At 40.8% G+C, this 20,800-nt stretch overlaps 2 protein-coding genes across 7 annotated transcripts in view; one reads left to right on the top strand and one right to left on the bottom strand.

Annotated features, from left to right (window-relative positions):
* The window catches only part of adprh (ADP-ribosylarginine hydrolase), a 79,440-nt gene extending 71,168 nt beyond the window's left edge, over nt 1-8,272 (top strand). For all 3 annotated transcript variants that reach the window (XM_039788074.1, XM_039788076.1, XM_039788077.1), the window contains one exon: nt 7,583-8,272. In XM_039788074.1, the coding sequence (XP_039644008.1) occupies nt 7,583-7,731 (149 nt within the window). In that variant the 3' untranslated portion in view covers nt 7,732-8,272. The remainder of the gene's footprint in view (nt 1-7,582) is intronic.
* Nucleotides 8,273-8,276: 4 nt separating this feature from the next.
* On the bottom strand, nt 8,277-20,785 carry LOC120550985 (ataxin-2-like protein). 4 transcript variants are annotated; one of them, XM_039788038.1, is made up of 24 exons: nt 20,299-20,784; nt 20,069-20,178; nt 19,266-19,305; nt 18,727-18,783; nt 18,206-18,277; nt 17,849-18,008; nt 17,507-17,628; nt 17,116-17,207; nt 15,504-15,752; nt 14,915-15,360; nt 14,729-14,815; nt 14,522-14,635; nt 14,248-14,328; nt 13,969-14,033; nt 13,050-13,402; nt 12,877-12,946; nt 12,410-12,544; nt 11,815-11,878; nt 10,627-10,808; nt 10,280-10,421; nt 9,935-10,044; nt 9,387-9,566; nt 9,090-9,261; nt 8,277-8,992 (listed from the first exon to the last, which is right to left on the bottom strand). In XM_039788038.1, the coding sequence occupies exons 2-24, from the start codon at nt 20,119-20,121 to the stop codon at nt 8,943-8,945; spliced, it is 3,096 nt and encodes a 1,031-aa protein (XP_039643972.1). In that variant the 5' UTR covers nt 20,122-20,178; nt 20,299-20,784; the 3' UTR covers nt 8,277-8,942. The 4 variants fall into 4 exon arrangements, with proteins under 4 accessions (XP_039643972.1, XP_039643973.1, XP_039643971.1 ...); XM_039788039.1 differs by having other exon boundaries at nt 20,591-20,784; XM_039788037.1 differs by having other exon boundaries at nt 8,277-8,901; nt 20,069-20,785.
* Nucleotides 20,786-20,800: the final 15 nt, after the last annotated feature.

The following is a 20,800-nucleotide window of genomic DNA, read 5'->3' as shown; positions in this document are numbered from 1 at the left end:
AAAATCTCCCATCTCTGTGTGGAGGAGCTGAAAAATGGTGTACAGATGTTGCAGCACCCCAAAGAAGCTCACAGACTCCACTGTTGACTTCGCAGCATCTACAATGACGAGGTTTAGACTGTGGCTGGCACATGGCATGAACAGTGCTTTTTTGTTGATATCAAGAACCCTTTTCTGCACACCGCTATTTTTCCCCCGCATGTTGCTACCGTTATCATACGCCTGTCCCCTGCATTTTTCGACATCCAGGCCTAACTTCTCCAAATGCTTCAAGAATACATCTGTTAGCCCTGCGCCTTATGTGTCAAGCACTGGTAGGAAACCGACAAAATGCTCTCCAACAGTAGCCCCGGCACCGATTTGGCACTTGACAAAGCGCAGTGTCACAGAGAGCTGCTCTATGTGTGCAGCGTCCAGGGTGCAGTCCATTATCACAGAGTAGTAATGGGATTGTTTTACTCCTTGTATAATGGCTTCCACTGTCTTGTCTCCAATAAGAGTGATCAGCTCATTTTGTATAGTTTTCCCCAGATAATGGTCAGCAATCTCTTTTGTCTCCGCTCGTCTGACATGCTCGCTCATCACTGGGTCAAACTCTGCAAGCAGCTCCACCACACCTAGAAAGTTTCCATTGTTTCATGTATGTTGGAATTGTGGCCACGGAAAGCAAGGTTTCGTTCTGCAAGGTGACAGACTATGGCAATTAACCTTTTCATGATGTCGTTCCACTGTCTTTTTTTCAACATTTGCATTTCTTGATAGGTATTGCAGGTAGTTCAATGCGTTTTTCCGCTTCTCCAGCTCGGCCAGCTGTCCATATTGGCACGGTGTGTATTCGATTTTTCATGATCCTGGAGTGTGAGAGTGAGTCGTTCCCACATTCTGAAGCCTCTGTGAGTGAGACTACTCGTCCGCTTGCCAAATAAGGTACAGCAGAAACAGAAGACTGAATCGGATGATTTTGAGTACACTAACCATGACCTGCGTATCTTTTCTCCATTTTTCATCTTCATGAAATATCTGTCCTTGGTAAAACGGCGGTGTGATTGGCTTTGTGTGAAGTTGAACTCCTCTATCTGAACGGGACCGCTCCTAACAATATCAATTTGTTGGTCATCGGCAATATGCTCCGGCCAGCACCCCGGGTCTGTCTCTGTAAACGGGGCTTTCTCCCTGGCATCTCCCTCACCTTGATCGTCATATTCTTGTTCTAATAACAATGTTTGGTCATCATTATTGCCATCAGTTTCAGTTGAAGACGGATAATCTGGGTTCGGCCGCTGCTGTCGCCGGTAGGGTTACAGATGCTGGACCAAAGAAAGAGGTCACTTTTGGTAGATTGAATAAAGCTTTTCTTTTGTTGTCCGATATCTTTCGTTTATCAGCACCACTGGCATATGTATGTTTCATTTCCTCTTAAAATTCTTTTCTTCAAAATAACATTTTAACCTAACGGCAAAAAGGCAAAGATATAAACAAATAAACTACCGGTATTATACTTCAGATCGCTTCAGCCGTTCGCGGGGGCGGTAAACGTCGCCATGGTAACCGCGAGTTCGACCAATCAGAGACGTCAGTGTTTTGCTAAGAATTGTGGGTAATGTAGTATTTCTCCAGAAGATCGCAAATAACAAGGTTGATTTCATACCTTGTGGCTTTTATAGGAGCAGAAACTTTCCTTTCACAACCTCGTAGCTCGTGGTCAATCTACCTTGGATGGTTTAGACATTATGGCTGAAAATCAATATCCTACGGAGAAAATGAATGTGATTTTGCTGGTCTGCTGGGGCCCCCTTGGAGGGCGGGGCCTGTTTCAATTGAAATGGGTGAAACATAGGTAAGGCCGCGTCGGAGTATAGTATGTCGTTGAGAGAAAATTCCGCACACTGACCATTACGCAAGCAATAATTTATTTAGAAAAATACAACGTTTCGGTCCCAGACCTTTATCAGGTCATAGTATAGTATGTCAAAAAAAAATCATAGTATAGCATGTTGAAAAAAAGTCTAAAAAATCATAGTATAGTATGTCGAAAAAAAGTTGAAAGTATAGCATGTTGAGAAAGTCGGAAAAAAAAGTCATAGTATAGTATGTTGAAAAAAGTCATAGTATAGTATGCCGAAAAAAGTCATAGTATGGTATGTAGAAAAAAGTCATAGTTTAGCATGTCGAAAAATGTCAAGAGGTCATTCTGACTGAAAAAAAAGTGTATAGCATGTTGAAAAAAGTCCTAGTATATTATTTCGAAAAAGTCATAGTACAGTATGTTGAAAAAAGTCATAGTATAGTATGTCGTTGAGAGAAAATGCCGCACACTGACCATTACGCAAGCAATAATTTATTTAGAAAAATACAACGTTTCGGTCCCAGACCTTCATCAGGTCATAGTATAGTATGTCGAAAAAAATCATAGTATAGCATGTTGAAAAAAGTCATAGTATAGTATGTCGAAAAAAATCATAGTATAGCATGTTGAAAAAAGTCGAAAAAAAGTCATAGTATAGCATGTCAAAAAAGTCATAGAATAGTATGTCGAAAAAAGTCACAGTATAGCATGTTGAAAAAAGTCGAAAAAATTTCATAGTATAGTATGTCAAAAAAATGTATTGTATTGTATGTCGAAAGAAGTCATAGAATTGTATGTCGAAAGAAGTCATAGTATAGAATGTCGACAAAAGTCATAGTACAGTATGTTGAAAAAAAATCATAGTAAAGCATGATGAAACAAGTCGAAAAAAAGTCAGTATGTGGACAAAACGTCATATGGTATCATGAAACCAGGTTTTATTGTATGATGGTAAGAAGTGTCTGTCTTGTGTGACTGTTAGAAGTAAAAACACAACACATTGAAAAGGAACACATTTTTATTTATGTACAAGTTTTACACATTATTGCTAAAACAAATGTCTAAAAAAGTCATAGTATAGTATGTCGAAAAAATTCAAAAATCTCATATTATAGTATGTAAAAAAAAATAAAAAATTAAGAAACTAGTCATACTTTAGCATGTCTAAAAAAGTAATTGTATAGCATGTCAAAAAAAATCAGAAAAAGTCATAGTTTAGCACAGTGTTTCTCAAATGGGTACTTTGGAGTACTGCAGGGGGTACGTGATCTTTTTGCAAAATGCTAATTTAAAAATATGTCATGCATAATTCCTAAAAAAATTATACTATAATAATGAATGAATTAAGTGATGGATTCTGAACATTTTAAATGTAGCATTTAAATGTTTTTTAGTTGTTGGTTGTTTAGTAAATCTATCACTGCCGACACTGTATTGTTCCTCTTTATGTTTTGCGCTGGTCAGGGGGTACTTGGCTTAAAAACACAATTCAAAGGGTCTACATAATTGAAAAAAGTTTGAGAACCCCTGGTTTAGCATGTCGAAAAAAGTCATAGTATAGTATGTCGAAAAATGTCAAAGAATTCAAACAATTCATAGTATAGTACGTCTTATTACGTTGTATAGTATGTCGAAAGAAGTCATTTACTATGTCGAAAAAGTCTAACAAATCATAGTATGTCGAAAAAGTCATAAGTACAGTATGTCGAAAAAGTCATAGTATGTCAAAAAAGTCACAGTATAGCATGTCGAAAATAGTCATACTAAAGCATGTTGAAACAAGTCGAAAAAAAGTCAGTGTGTTGAAAAAAACGTCATATGGTATCATGAAACCAGGTTTTATTGTATGATGGTAAGAAGTGTCTGTCTTGTGTGACTGTTATAAAGAAGTAAAAACACAACACATTGAAAAGAAACATTTTTATTTATGTACAAGTGTTACACATTATTGCTAAAACAAATGTCATAAAAATTCTCAAGTTGAAAAAATCATAGTATAGTACAGTACAGGCCAAAAGTTTGGACACACCTTCTCATTCAATGCGTTTTCTTTATTTTCATGACTATTTACATTGTAGATTCTCACTGAAGGCATCAAAACTATGAATGAAATTGCGAAAACTTTGAATGTTTCCCAAAGTGCAGTCGCAAAAACCATCAAGCGCTACATCTCTAGAACAACTGTTAAGCGGAGACTGCTCGAATCAGGCCTTCATGGTCAAGTAGCTGCTAGGAAACCACTGCTAAGGAGAGGCAACAAGCAGAAGAGATTTGTTTGGGCCAAGAAACACAAGGAATGGTACATTAGACCAGTGGAAATCTATGCTTTGGTATGATGAGTCCAAATTTGAGATCTTTGGTTCAAACCGATGCAGAAAAGGTGAACGGATGGATTCTACATGCCTGGTTCCCACCGTGAAGCATGGAGGAGGAGGTGTGATGGTGTGGGGGTGCTTTGCTGGTGACACTGTTGGGGATTTATTCAAAATTGAAGGCACACTGAACCAGCATGGCTACCACAGCATCCTGCAGCGACATGCCATCCCATCCGGTTCGCGTTTAGTTGGACCATCATTTATTTATGTATGTCATAGTATAGTATGTTGAAAAAAGTCACAGTATAGTATGTCGAAAGAAGTCATAGTATAGTATGTCGAAAAATTTCATAGTATAGCATGTTGAAAAAAGTAAAAAAAAAAGTCATACTGACTGAAAAGTCAAAAAAGTCATAGTATAGCATGTCAAAAAAGTCATAGTATGTCGAAAAAAGTCCCAATAAAGCATGTCGAAAAAAGTCTCAGTATAGCATGTTGAAAATAAAGTCATAGTATAGTATGTTGAAAAATGTCACAGTATAGTATGTCAAAAGAAGTCAAAAAAAGTAATAGTATAGTATGTCGAAAAAAGTCATAGTATGCCAAAAAGTCATAGTATAGTATGTTGAAAAATGTCACAGTATAGTATGTCAAAAGAAGTCAAAAAAAGTCATAGTATAGTATGTCGAAAAAAGTCATAGTATGCCAAAAAGTCATAGTATAGTATGCCAAAAAAGTCATAGTATAGTATGTCAAAAAAAGTAATACTATAGTATGTCGAAAAAAGTCATAGTTTAGCATGTCGAAGTCATATTATAGTATGTCAAAAAAGCTCATACTGCCTGAAAAGTCATAAAAGTCATAATGTATAGCATGTTGAACAAAGTCATAAGTATAGTATGTCGAAAAAGTCACAATAAAGCATGTCGAAAAAAAGTCAGAGTATAGTATGTCCAAAAAATTCAAAATATTCATAGTATAGTATGTCCAAAAAAAGTCATAGTTTAGCATGTCGAAAAAGTCAAAAAAGGTCATACTGACTGAAAAAAAACAGTGTATAGCATGTTGAAGAAAGTCCTTTTTGAAAAAGTCCATTTTGAAAAATGTCAAGTCATAGTATAGCATGTTGAAAAAAGTCAAAAAAAGTCATACTGACTGAAAAGTCAAAAAAGTCATAGTATAGCATGTCAAAAAAAGTCATAGTATGTCAAAAAAAGTCATAGTATAGTATGTCAAAAAAAGTCATAGTATATAGTATGCCGAAAAAAAGTCAGTTTAGCATGTCAAAAAAAGTAATACTATAGTATGTCGAAAAAAGTCAGTATAGTATGTCGAAAAAAGTCATAGTATAATATGCCAAAAAAAGTCATAGTATAGTATGTCAAAAAAAAATCATAGTATAGCATGTTGAAAAAAGTCGAAAAAAAGTCATAGTATAATATGCCAAAAAAAGTCATAGTATAGTATGTCAAAAAGTCATAGTATAGTATGTCAAAAAAAGTAATACTATAGTATGTCGAAAAAAGTCAGTATAGTATGTCGAAAAAAGTCATAGTATAATATGCCAAAAAAAGTCATAGTATAGTATGTAAAAAAAAAAAATCATGGTATAGCATGTTGAAAAAAGTCGAAAAAATGTCATAGTATAATATGCCAAAAAAAGTCATAGTTTAGCATGTCCAAAAAAGTCATATTATAGTACACTCTTGCACAAATTCTTAAGACCGGGGGAAACATTGCAAGTTTTCCGCATTTCGCGCTAGTGGATCATAACCGGGTTGTAAGTATTGCTTCAAAATGCCAAAAGAAGAAACAGGAGCAAGAGACAAAAAATAGAGAGTAGGCAATTTATTGAAAACTGCATTTAAACTTAAACAGGCTGTTCATCTGCTGATCAAAAGTTTAAGACCATAGGCATAAAAAGGTAAAATCTGCACAAAAATATGGCGTTCGTGTCCTTGTTCTTCAGGCAGTCACACTGTTATGATCTCCTGATGGCAAAGGCAAAAAGGCTTTCTCTCTTTGAACGTGGCAGGATTGTTGAGCTGCACAAGCAAGGCCTCTCGCAACGCGCCATCGCTGCCAAGGTTGGACGCAGTAAGACAGTCATTTTACATTTCTTAAAAGATCCTGAGAGTTATGGGACAAAAAAGTGAAGCGGTAGACCCAAAAAAATGTCACCTGCACTGAGGCCACAAGGATCCGACTGGTTGTCCGTGAAGACACAGGTCGATCCTCGACCCAAATTAAGGCCCTTACTGGTGCTGACTGTAGCCCAATAACCATAAGACGTCATCTGCGAGAGAAGGGCTTCAGGAACAAAAAACGTCTTCAAAGGCCACGTCTCCTCCAATGCCACAAACTTGCCCGTTTGGAATTTGCAAGGGAGCACCAAACATGGGACATTGAAAAATGGAAAAAAGTTTTATTCTCTGACAAGAAAATAATTTAACCTGGACGGTCCTGATGGCTTTCAACGTTACTGGCATGAGAAGGAGATCCCACCGGAGATGTTTTCTATGCAGCACAGTGGAGGAGGCTCCATCATGATTTGGGGTGATTTTTCCTTCAATGGGAAAATGGAGCTTCAGGTTGTCCAGGGGCGTCAAACGGCGACTGGCTATGTGGACATGTTGCAGCGGGCATCCCTCTTGACTGAGGGCCCCCGTCTGTGCGGTAATGACTGGGTCTTTCAACAGGACAATGCTGCAATTCACACCGCATATAACATGTCAAAAAAAGTCTGCCGTAAGTCTCCATTGTATGTCGAAAAAGTAAAAAAAAAGTCATAGTATATAGCATGTCGAAAAAATTCTAAAATCTCATAGTAAAAAAAAGTTGGAAAAAGTCAGTTTAGTATGTAAAAAATAATCATAGTATAACATGTCGAAAAAAAATGATTAAAAAAAAAAGTCATAGTACACCACTATTTTATATTAACGGACGTCCATTCAAGCCATTGTCAAATTTTTTTTTTTTTTAAGTTTTTTAATCCTCCGTGTCCTCCTTGGCTACAAGAAACTGCATGGAGGAGGGGTGGGGGTGGTGCGCGATCACCGAAGGCTTGTATCATGTGGATGCAACGACAGTGTTGTCATTACTTAGAATTCCTCATGGGGGGGAGACAAACTATGCTCTATAGCTTTAAAAAGGTTATAGTATAGTATAAGTCCTAGTATATATTACATCATAAAAATATTTATAGTTGTTGTAGGTTACACATTATTGCTAAAAAAAAAAAAAAGGTATGTCATAAAGTCATAGTATGTCGAAATAAGTCATAGAAAAATGTTATAGAAGCCATAATAGTACATATTGGCATTACCAATTTAGATTTCCTGTTTATTTTCCTAATATAATGTAATAATGTTTGATAAACATCTTTATGTGAAATTCTCCATTTCCTTTTCTTCCTGCCCAGGCGACAGTGACAGCACAGCAGTAATTGCCGGCTGCTGCTGGGGTCTCCTTTACGGCACCCAGGGGGTCCCTGAATGCAACTACTCCGACCTTGAGTACCGGCACCGACTGAAGCGCAGCGGCGAGCAGCTCTACGCCCTGTCACACTGAGAAAGCCGCCACCGCCTACTGCACTAACTGAGTGTGTCCCAACATTTTGCACTGAGGGGAAACTAGGCCAAACATTGACGTAGAGCTAGCTGGCACACTTGGTAGTACATCAATTTATTGGGCTGTTACTGAGCCACAAAGTGTGGTGTCATACTTGCCTGAAGGGAAAGCAGAGTGCCCCACTAACCCAAACAGTCACTTCTGCCACAAGGACCATGTGCCTCATGAGGCTGGTGTATAAAGAGGGTTCCCCCTAGTGACCATTTTAAATTAACATGCAAAATTGCACCACTGAGTGGAACGAATCCAAGCTAATGTGTAGAGAATACAAAAAGTCCCCTAGGAGGTAATTACTTTGTTTTGTCAGCCTGACATAATAGCAAATGCTTATCAAGCTTCAAATTAAATGTGCTCTTGTTATTGTCTAATAAATAATAAAGTCTGTCTCATTATAGTTGTTACTTCATGCAATGCAGAGCAAAACTGTAACTGTAATAGTCAAACAGCACAATTAATGATGCAATAAATTAAACAAAGCTTAGAAGTTGAGTTGAAAACTTTATTTTTTGGTCATTGTTGTTTTAATATTTTTTTTGTCTTGTCTTTTTTATTAATTATAATTTTCCTACAGGAGAGAAGAAGCAAAGGGATGGTTTTAACTAATGGATTGAGTTAAAAAAAAGGAAAATGATTTGCTAAAAATCCCCTCTTAAAATCTGTCCTTTCATGCTGTATTCACAAGAATCCCCCGACAGTCTGTTTCCCCATTTGTGTCATGGTACTTACAAAACCCCACGAGGCTAAAAAAATACACTGCTGGAAGATAAAGTGTCTGCTGCTGTGTTTCGTCCGTGTTTATTTCCTCTCCGACTGCCCAGCAAGGTGCCTTATGTCTCTGAAATGGGAAAAAGTTGGACAGAAGAGCAGGATGGCAGCCGGGGTTTGGTGCCGCTGCGGTCGTCTGCCACCTTCATCATTAGCATTAAAAATGTCCTCGTCTGGGGCTGACAACGAGGTTTGTACACATGAGGACCGTTACAGCAATAGAATAATATGCTGTGAGACTTAATGTCCTCTTCTCTCCTCTGTACAGTCCTGTCAGTTTGTTTATGAGTCGCATTCAGTCTGGGCCTCACATCCAGCAGGCAGTGTGGATGTTGGGGCTCATTCCTAAGAACAGTTTGGGAAGTGGGGAGGAGGGCAGATGAGGTTTAGTTTCCAGGCTGATGGAAGGGAGCAGGGTGTGTTTGTACCTGCATTGCTGTGGGAGGCAAACAGAAAACAACTATAAATGCTACACTTTACCACAAATGGAGAATCAAAGGATAGATTTTACTCGGCATTATGTGTACTTGTACCTTGTGGATGTCCTATGTAAAAGTGTTGGTGTGCTCCTTGCTGTGGTCCATGCTGGGGGTGCTGGGGCACTGAGCCGGGGCCCTGCTGAGGAGGCGGCTGCAACATCACTAACTGGGGCTGACCGTGGCTCCCCGAGTGGTGGGGACCCGACATGGCTCCCTGTACATGGGCCTGCGGGGTCAGGAGATTGACAAACCAAGTTTAGGTGCAAAATTGTTTTTTTCTCATTTGCAGTGATGCACGAAAAGGAACAGTAACCATGCAGCAGGAAAAGTAGCAGCACCGTGAACCCATACCTGTGCTATCTGTCCCAGGGGATATGTTTGTGGGATGCCCTGGTGGCTGTGGATGCTGTAGCCCTGAATGGGGTAAGATCCTTGTGGAGACGTGTGGCCTGGTGGCATGTTAGGTGGGGTGGGTGCTGAGAGGGGACCTGAGTGGTACAAGGACTGGGGCTGTGGGCCTGACTGGGCGTTCTGAAAAGAGAGATTACAACGTTGAAAAGGTTAAAAGAGCCAATTAATGAATCACAATAACAGTGAGCCAGAGGCTGGGTTCTCTTAAAAATGTGGCCCATAAAAGGACCTGAAGACCAGGTAAACAGGCACCTCCTCCCCAAATGAGAGAAAGTTGTAGTGGGCTTTTGCACTTCTCTTGACCTCATTAAGGCTACATTTCAGTAGTCTAGTATCATTAAGGTGGAGGCTTTTTTTTTTTTTAAATGGGCTAGGCTTGTCTACCTCTTATGTATAAATCCAGACATTGGAGGATCCCGCCACTAAATTGGGACACAGCAAATATGTTTCAGTATATTTTGGAAAATCCAAGCAGTTGTGTTTCTCACCTGTCCAGGGCTAGGCGCACCATGCTGGGGAGGGGGCTGGTTGCCTGTTGGAGTACTGGAGGGCTGCGGCTGATGAACTGCACCCGAGTGGTGGGAGAAGGACTGTTGCGCTACACAGGAAAAAGAACTAATTAGTTTAAAGAAAGCTTTACATCATTATTTTACTGTGAATATATTGTGAGACTATTTGATGAAAGTATGAGATTTACTGATAGTGATTAGCTTATTATCAAACACAGAAACTTTGAAAGTTTTTGGAGCATTATCAACAATGGACTGCATACCCCTTGTATAGAGATATTGTGTGTTTTACGTCAATCACTTTGCAGGTCTGGATCCACTCACCGTAGATGCCCTGCTGTGGTCCCTGAGGTCCGTCTCCCTGTGCAGAGAACTGGGGGCCTCCTGGGGGTCCCAAGGCTTGTGGGTGTGGGCCCCCACCTTGACCTATCATCCTGGCTCCACCTTGCAGCATGGAGTACATAGGCTGAAGAGGGGGAGAAAAGAGAGGAACAAATAAGCAGATTTTAAATGCTATAGGCAAGATAAACCTGGAATGTTAAGTGGTTGTTATTAACCTCTGTTGAATAACAAGCTCTCAGAACCACTCATGTTTATTTTAGTGCTACTGCAAACAGTCTGACCATTTAAAGCCTGATTTAAAAAAAGGGGTTAGAGGATAGACGTCCTACCTGTCCAGGGTAGGGTGACATGGCCTGGATGACTTGCTGCTGGCCGTACTGCTGTGGGTTGTACTGAAGGTAGGACTGAGGGTAGGGGGATGCTACCAGCGGGGCCCCAGCTGCTGACGCTGCAGCTTGCAGCATGGGCGGTGCTGAGGTACCATGGTCAGAGCGCTGACCCACTACGGAGCCTGGTGGAGGCAAAGAATCATCAAGACGACAGAAAAACACACAAAGACACAAGAGGCTGTTTTTAAATTGTTATTTTGTTAAAGGGGTGGTTCAGAATTTTGGACATAGGACTTAATTTCCACGTTAGCCAGTGTGTTATTTATCAGTGGAGACCGTTTTCAGCACTTTTCATCCAGTCCTTCCAGTTGCAGAGTTTGCTGGTGCTAGGCTAGCGCAAATCAACAGTATCTGCTAGCCTGCCATTAAAAGCAGTCTTACACACTCCACAGTACACCTGAGGCAAATAAGTTATAACACCAGACTATCGATGTAAATGTCTGTTGATAAAATAATGTAAGAAATAAAACTACCCTTGCATCTCAATGATCGCATTACATTTTGAGGGACTAGTTTCTCAGCAGCGGCAGAATTTTACTTAGCTCCGGTTAGTAGTACTGCGCAGAAGTAAACAGAGAAGCGTACTCCAGTCGGGAAACCTAGTAGTAGCCTAGTACAGTGGTATTGAAGCATTGGATTGGAAACTAAGGACTAGGCAACATGGTGATTCAGTGTGCATTTAGAAATTGTAAATAGAAATCAAAGAGATAGGCACCACAAATTTCCATTGCGAGATCCACAAAGGAACCAACTGTGGCTTCTTGCTGCTGGCTTGGACATCAAGACACTGACCGAGACTCTACTCAAGTGGAAAATGTGTAGTGATCATTTTAGACCAGACGACTTTGAAAACCCCCGCAATCTAAAGGAGCACAAGTCACTGACAACGAATGCGGTTCCATTTGCATACCTGCAAACTCAGAAGGGCTGAAAAAGGTGACACATCACCCCCCCCCCACCGAACCACCCCTTTAAGCAGATGTTACTGCACTGTTGTGTTGCAGGTTACAGCTATATGGCTTTGACAAGAGCTGAGAGGACATTCATTTGAGAAGCAATTTGCCAAAATTAAAACTACAAATTAAAACCACAGACATACAGCACTGGAGAGAAATGCACTGATTTTACCTTTGGTCCTGGGGTATTTTCCTTGGCTGACTGTAGACATGGTGTACTGGTACATTGGCGGGGGCTGAAAGACAGGAATGATTAAGAGGTCAACTCAAGAAAGACTGTTGCTGCATTGTGAGGAATACATTTAAAGCTGAAACAATTAGTCAATTAAAAGAAAAGAAATTGACAATAATTTTCAAAATTATTGTCAATTTATTTTCAACTTCTCCAATGTTACCATTTTCTTTTGGTATTCTATGACAGTAAAAGCAAAGTCTTTGGATTTTAAACTGTTCAACAGACAAAACAAGACATTTGAATATGGCACCATAGGCTCTGGTGGACTTTTTATAGATTTATTGAGCAAGTTATCAGCATAATATAATATTATTATAATATGAACTGATCATGTAAATAAGTGTTAGTCAGATCCCTAAATAAATTTAATAAAAAACTGGACGCTTTCTCATCAGAAATTTGAATTATACTCCTATGTGGCTGGTCAGACCAGCGGTTGTGCTACACTTGTTTTTCGTTTCCATATCTTAAAATGACACTGGTAGTAAATATGCAAATACGTTTATGTAAATAAGTTTATTTGCTCATGTACCTGCACAGGATGGATCTGTGATACATAGGAGAGGTAGGGGGTGTTGTACAGCGGCCCCTGTCCACCTGGGTGCTGAAGGACCACGGGGCTTGGAGGAGTTGGCCGAGGTGGGGTGGGCGCAGTGTTAGGCTTCGTCTGTACGACAACACAACCAGAGGAAAATAAAACCTGCATGTCGCTAAGTTAATCACAGTGGTTTCAACACATTTTATTATTCAATATAGGAACATTTTCTACATGTATTACAATAAGTGAAATAACAAACCGTGCCAACGGGTCTTTGGCTATTATATATCTGCTGCAATAAGTATTTGCACTAACCAACATTTTAATTTTTCATCATTTTTTGTACTTTTGTACAAAAAATAGATCTCTACACCTCTACATTCCCTGATTACTAGTGCCATCTAAATACTATTCTAGCATTTTTCACATGTCAAGGATGTAGCAGGAATAAATTGGCTTACCATAGGCATTTGAGGTTTGATAGGGTTGAACTCTTTAGCGTTGGGGTTTAAGGTTGATTTCTTTACTTGGCTAGAAGATAAAAAAAAAGAAAGTGTTTACAAATGACAATCATGATGCCATAAGTAAGCTAACTTGAATGGTTTACGATGAGAAATCTATTTTTTAAACTCACTCTGCCACGCCCTCTGTCCGCTCCGTTGACTCAGACCTGGCATCGTCACTTCCCGGGGTCCTGGCTGGCTGCGGGGTGGCTGGTGAATGCCTGTCTGAAACGGGTGCTGTTGTGGTGCTTGTTGTGGCACCAGGTGTAGTTGTGGTGTCCTTGGTGGCGTCCTTAGCAGGGGCTGGTGAAGGCTGAGGTTGGGGGTGGGAAGGACTGGGAGCTGGAGCCTGAGCTTTGGGCTCTGATGCAGGGTGAGTGTCTGATGGCGAGGTTTTGGCTGCACCAGCGACCTCACTGACGGCAGGTGGGGTTGCTGCTGCTGGGGAGTTGGAAGAGCTAGAGCTGCCTCCACTCGGCTGAAGCTGCAAGAAGAGTGGAAGATGAGGATTGAGTCATTAGGAGATGGCAAACAGATACATGTAGTCTAATGGCACATTCATTGAAGTCATAATTATACCTTTTGATCTAAATTAATAAAATAATAAATTATTTTACTGTAATGTTAAGTTACCAAATCTAAGGAGCCGCCAATAAACACTAGGCAAATGTCCTTGAGAAGCAGAGAACATGTCCAATAAAACGGGCAAGACATGAGAAACATGTCTTAACTTCACAGCTTCCACCAGGGTGACAGAAAAAAAAAAAAATCTTACTACAGTAATTAGTCACACACTGCAAATTAAATAACCCCATTATAGAAACCAGTCCCAAATGTACAACTAATTTTTTACACTAAGAAGTGTTGCATACAGAGTGAGTATCCTTCAATATCATGTGAAACATGGTAATGGTCACAACCAAGTGAATAAAACATGAGTTATTTTTTGAAGAAATTGTCTAACATCAGTGATGTCCCAGGTCAAAGCCTCTTGATTGGTCACAGATTGTCTAATTTCACGCTTCATGGAAAAGGGAACTGAACTCTTACTCTGAATTCATCTCTAAATTTCCGCAGCTCTGACTCAATCTGCAACCTTTGCTGAACCGAGGGAACTGGTGGAGGAGAGGGAAAAAAAACGTTAATGAAAATCAAAACATTTGGAAACTGCAAACTCAGGGCATGTTGTCAAAAACATACAAGGCATGTAACTATGCATAAGTGTATATCCTCTGATTTATGTGTCCAGCTGAGACACAAGCGACACAAGCTGAGACACAAGACTTTCCAGTGTTTGACTGGTACCAATTTGAAGTCATATACACACACCTTTACTACTCTTGCTGTCCTCTGTGCAGCTGGGGCTCTCTGCTGAGCGTTCTTTTGCAGCTGCGCCAAGGATCTCATTCACTGTAAAGACGAGACACATGGTAAACTAATTAGTTGCAGTGCTTCATTAGATTCCACCTTCAATACCGGTCGCTTACTGCTACGAGGTGACGGTCTCATTGAGGCAGATACAACTCATGTAATTATAGAAAAATGGTTTTGACTTTGATTTCAAACTCTAAACTATCAAACAAAAACAGAAGTCAGACAGCACCATCGACAGGGAAGAGAGGGGCGGGGCCAGACGTCTTCTGGGCAGGCAGGGAGACAGACGATGTGTCCAAATAAGGCGTGTCCTGGGAAGAACCTGATTTAGGAGAGCGAGTAGCTGCAAGGACAGGACAGGGGAAATTGAAGTTTTAGGCAATATCAATCAATAATATACAAGAGGATTTTTGTAACAGCGATTGACCGAATGTACCTGTAGACTGAGTGTGTGAGTTTAAAGTACGGACAGTTCTGCTCGACTGTGGAGGTCTTTGGTTCTTGGGAGATGTTCCGATAGAGACTGAAAGCCACACAAAAAAAAAATCTCCTTACAGTTTTTCAAAATTCATACCGCCTTATCAACATGCAAAGATGTTCAAACACAAGTTCAAACACTTACCTCCATTAACAGGCCTGCCAGTATCAGACAGTGAGTGTGGGAGTGAATGGGAATGAGGGACTGTGTGTCCATGTGGAGCAGGGGGGCTGACTGGGGATGGGGCAGCAGAAGCAGAGGCTGGCATGGGTGCTGGTCCCCCTGGAGATGCAGGCGTGTACGGGCTCGCAGGGCCAGAGTTCGGCCCTGGGCTTGGGCTTCCCTGGGGGTGGTGGGAAGTGTAGGCCCCGCCTCTGCCCGACAGAGGGCTGTTTCTTTCTGAGGGCGAGACCCCAGACTGGGGACCAGTGACAGAGGGCAGTGGGGGTCTGGGGGAGGCGGAGGATGGAGGGTTGGAGCGATAAACTCCACTTAGACGGTTGTGGGGTGCAGGTCCCCCAGGACCTCTCTCAGCTCGCTCCCGGTTCATCTCTCTCTGACGTTGAGGTAATGGAATGTACTTGCCCTCCCTGAAAGAGAAAGATAATATGGCAACATATAGGTTATACAAGAAATACTACACTATCAAAACTGTGGGAGTTGTTATCTATAATCTACAATACAACAAAACGCTATTTTTCAACATGCCCAACAAACGAGCAGCCCCTCTCACCTTGTGCTGGCTCCAGGGCTGTCTCGGCCCCTTTCGCGCTCTCTGTCACGGGGGCTCTCACGGCCCCTCTCACGATCGTTGCCATCCCGCACCACAGCACTGTATTTGTCCTCCTCGCTTTTGCCCTCATCATTTTCCAGGCCCACACGATGGCGATACTGGGGGCTGGACTCAATCTCGCTGGCCAGGCGAGCGGCGCGTGCCTCCCTCTGCCGATACATCTCAGAGTTGCCCTTCTCCAGAGGCACACTGGTCAGCGGGAGAAAGATGGGACAAAGAAATAAAATGAGAGTACAGAAACCTTTAAAACTGTTGATGAAGCTAAAACTTAGTTTGTGTCAAATGTGTAAATCATAGTGTCTTAATTATTGAGATTGTGGTAATAATGATGATCTTATGTCCCCAACAAGATTTTTTTCCATCTAGTGAGCTGGTAAAGACTAAGCGTCTTACCAAAGGACACTTCCTTGTGAAGGTTGACTTTCATCTATACATCAAGCTTGACTATTATCAAATTACATGCAAGTAAGACATGGTATAGTGCATGTTAAGAAAAAGAACTCAAATGAAACTTTAGGTTAATCTTGATGAATAAGTAAGATAAGAAAGACATATATATGCAAAGTCTAACTGCTTAAATTTGGGCGTTTTCACACATGAAAGTCCGAACCTAGGTCCCGACCAAGGTTCACGTTTTTGTTACATTGTATACATTTGATCCGGTAAGTTTTGGTTTCACACTGCAGTTATGCAAGCGCACTAAAGATCTATACGTGACAAACCTACGTCCTGCCGTCATCACATACGTGAGATACTTCTAACTGATTGGTTTGTTGACGGGCTTCCCCGTCCTCTCGTATCCTCTCTCTGTGTCGGAGTTTTTCCTACCGACTGCTGCTCTCCCGTACTGCCGCGGCTCTTTTTGTTTTGTTGTTGAGAAGCAAGACACGGGAACTTTCTTTCTGGAGCATTTATTCAGAGACAAACTGAAACCTACATTAGTACATTTACTTCCACTTAACAAATAAACTGCTGATGTATTCTCAGCTCTGATAGCCGACAGCTGTCTGCTCTGAGCGCATTCACCGGCAATCTCTCTCACTAAGCACCGAGCTATTCCTTAAGGAGCTTCCCCGGTCTTGTAACACAAGGAGAGCCTGCCAGAGCTTCTTGTATTTGGTCCGAAAGTCCAAACCCTCCGAAAAATGCTTTCACACTATAAACGAACCGGACCATGGTTCAGTTTGGTCCGGACCGAGACCACCTCTTTTTAATCGGACCAAAATTTGGTCTTTTGATCCAGATCGCGGATCCGGGGGAGGTTTCACACCTGTAATTTTGGTTCAGATCAAACTAAAAAGTCAGAAAGTCCAGACCAAACGAGGCATGTGTGAAAACACCCTTACACTCTTACATGGCACGATTGCCTGTTTGATTAACTTAATTACCACAAAATAAAGATGCACATATATAAATACATAAAATATGGTATTAATTCTTTACAACAAAATTTCAGGACATTACCTGTGTTTTTTCTGCAGTGTTTGGCTTATCTTAGAAATAATAATACATCAATAATACCTGACGGCAATGAATCCATATGAAAACTTACGTATACATGGAAAGGCTGGAATCATATGTTGACGTGACTCCATATTTTACTTCATTGAAACGGAACATCTCATTGGCATCCCACCCATTGGACTAAAAAGAATGTATATAAAAACAAAAGAAAAAAACAAGGAGATTAATGGGGTAGTAAGTTAATCAGTACTTTAAAATAATGCTAATTTAGTACATCAGTTTGATTTCTTGTGGCATCTCAGATAAACGGTCATCTTGTTTCAAAGGATTGAGGTGTGAATAATCAACTAAAAAGGAGGCTGGATGTATGTAGTATGACTGAGGGTGCTTATTATTATACTATTTCTGAGTCCAAAGGGTATTTATATCATTAGATGTTAGTTGGTGTTTCTGTGCATTAAAGAGACAGAGTGACTCACTGCATCATTTTCCAGATCGTAACTCTCTCCATTGCTGTCTCCTCCCTCCCATCTCTGCAAAACCTTCTCTTTGTGTTCTCCATTGACACGAGTGGAGCTGATGGCTGTGTCTGTGAAGGTGTCTAAAATTCAACACACACAAAAAAAAAAAAAAAAAAGAAACATTCTCAAAGTGTTTAATTTGGCAAGACGCGTCTACAGCCTGCAATCGGGTCTCAAAATGTTAAACAATGTACCATTATGTTATCATTTGCTAACTTTTAAACATATTGCAGAAAATCAATGATCTTCTCTCCCACTATAGCCCATGATATCAAACTATATGTCTCTGTGTGTGTGTACCTCTGGTGGCATAGTTGAGGTCAACATCTCTGCAGATCATAGTCACCAGGTCTGAGGGGCTAAAGATCATAGTGTCAGTGATCTCCTCCCTCCGTGGCAGAGGTGATGTTGAGTTCTCCTCCTCACTGCGTTTGTGTACAGCATCCACAGCCAACTCACACTATGGACCAAACATTAAGAGGGCAAAAGGAAATTTGAGTACTGTGCGAACTTGCAGAGAAGGACTGTAACAACTAACGTAAAGGCCATATTTTTCCTGGACACAAGTTTACCATTACTGTGACAGGATTACTTGCAGTACTTCATTAAATTGGCAGAGGGAAGCGAATGACTGTGTGCTCAACCTGAGCTTCTTACCCGAGAACTGAGAGTCTTGAATATGCCTTCAAATACACTGCCATTCTTCACTCTTATGTCACAGGTGGAACCCTGAGAGAGAGATTTTGTTTAAAAACTTATTTTACCAGAAAAGTTAGTCACAAAAATTGTTATTTAGATAAGTGAAAGTGATACTTCCAAAACTGGAACAGCATTTGTGGATTAATTATACATATTTTGTACACAGTATTCTGTGCCTATTTTCAGGGGTAACTTTGACACAGGATGTGCAGTCTGCCTCTTCACAAACAAAATATATGCCAGGTTTCGCAGTCAGATGGAAAAAGGATTTTAACCAGCGATTTTCTGCCAGCTGCTGTAACCCTTCATTGCCTGGGACAGACACAGCAGATCATGAAATAGGTAGCTTCACAGCAGATACGTTACATCTTACCTCTAACTATTACGGTACATGTCAAAGGGAGTGAAGCAAGCCACTCCTTTTCTAGAATAATCATCCTGGTCTGAGAAGAACATTGATAACAAGCCAAATGCCTTACCACAACAGCTGTAAGGAAATGAAGCATTCTGGCATTGTTGTACACACCCTCGAACGCCTGCACATGGGAAAAGGTAGAAAGTATCCATCAAATCAAGTTTCACAAGAGCTTTCTAAGACATGACATAAAAACATCACAGTGATATATTTAAGGGAACAGGGTTTGATGCATTAACCACTACATACAATTTTCATATATACAGGAGAACCACTTATGACGTACTCTCCTGAGAGTAGGTTTAACCCACAACCATTAATATGGACCATTGTCACAGGTTTATTCCTGGTCGTTAGATTAAATTGGATTGTAGTTCCATGCACACCACATTTTTACATCAGTGATGTTAGTAAACACAGGAGTCAAACATCCTTATATTTTAAATTACGAACACTTGAGATTTCCCATCTATATTTTCAAATCTTCAATTATGTATGTTATTACACCTTAAAAATGTCTTCAATTTTGCCTCTTAGTTTTTAACCCTTGTACAAAATATGTTGTGTGTTTGCTGGCCAACTTTACTGAATCCGGATACTCACAGGAGATGACTGTAACGATGGCTTTGCAGAAGTTCGATTCCTGGGAAAAACAGCACAGTTGTAAAACATGTCTGCCTGTTTAGAAACTGAAGGAGTATAACTTCAATACCTGTCAAGGCAGTGTCACATATACAATATATAGTTAGATATGGAGAAGTTGACGAGCTTAACTTGCAGGTCTAACAAGTTCTCAAATCAAAAACAGTATCATTTTCATTAGTTAACAACTCCAAAAAATATCAGTTTACTTATCCCTTTAAAATAGATCACACTTAATAACATAAAGGAATAGGGAAAGGCATAAAATGCACACATGGGATGGTATCACATAGACGGTTACAAAACAAAGACAGACGAAGCTGGCAAGAGTTCAGTAAAGACAGCTCAAGGATTTAGACCACATGACATAATACTGGCCATAAAATGTGATGTTAATTATAATGATTATATAACAGAATTTACTTGGCAACAAAAAGTGTTGTTGTAAAATTTTACATTTTTCAAATCATCAACGTCCCTTCGCTTGCACTGACAGGCCAGATAAACTTTACATAGCGTGTATGCCTATTTGCTGGTCACTGCTTTCACCAAACTTGGACCCACCTCACTTTTTTGTCTTCGATTCAATGAGGGCGTTCTGATTGGCCCAGAGACCCTGTCAATCTAACGTGAACTAATCTCATTGGAGAGAAGCTCTATTTCCGAGACACACCCACCAAGACACACAGCGCCTTAACCGGTAGGCCTCCAAGTCACAGGACAATCCCCGGACTGTCCTTACAGGAATCGCCCAACCCGCTTACCTCCCGGCCGGTGTCCTGTTGCCACTGTTGATGCCGCTGACTGGGGAAGACATACCGGCGGGGCCCGAGGTTCCGTTAGACGCTTTCCTCCCTCCTGAGCCGGGTTGCTGCTGTTGTTTCAGCATTGCGAAGCACAAGGCTTAGACACAACCAAGTGTAATCTAATTTATAAACACTGATAACTCTCGATGTGAAGTTGCTTTGAAGCAAACTATCTTTAGCAATATCACCTGTCCTGAGGAGCGCAGAGCCGGCGTAGCCTCAGTAAGACCGGCTATTGTAGCTAATGTTACTCTTGCTAACTGAATACCAGTCGCTTGTGGCCTAAAATGTAAAGGCACAACACCTCGCTATTTAAATTAAATGTGACATATAAGTTAACTAATGTCACCGGACGATCTACTCTGTAACCGCAGTGGTTATGTCAAAGCAACAGACTTATGAAATGACACGAGTTTCCGTATAATTGTGTAGCAATAGCTGGCTAATTTAGCATTAGCTAGCTTTGATCCTCCAGCTCACTTCGGGCGATTTCCCTCCGAGGTTTACTTTCTTCTCTCTGTCACGTCGCCTTAACTCCGGCACCGCCGACCCTTCCGTTAGAAATAGAGGTCTTGCCGTCACTGTCAGTTGCCTTAAGAAGTTGATTTCTTCAGGTTTCTTACTGAAAACCTGCTGCGGTTGGTCAACACCACCTCTCGGTAGGTTCACTTGACTCAATCCGCGCGCGGC

The sequence above is a fragment of the Perca fluviatilis genome, chromosome 21, assembly GCF_010015445.1.
Source record: "Perca fluviatilis chromosome 21, GENO_Pfluv_1.0, whole genome shotgun sequence".
Classification (NCBI taxonomy): Eukaryota; Metazoa; Chordata; class Actinopteri; order Perciformes; family Percidae; genus Perca; species Perca fluviatilis.
The sequence above is the reverse complement of the archived record's forward strand: the minus strand, read 5'-3'. Positions and strand labels throughout refer to the sequence as shown.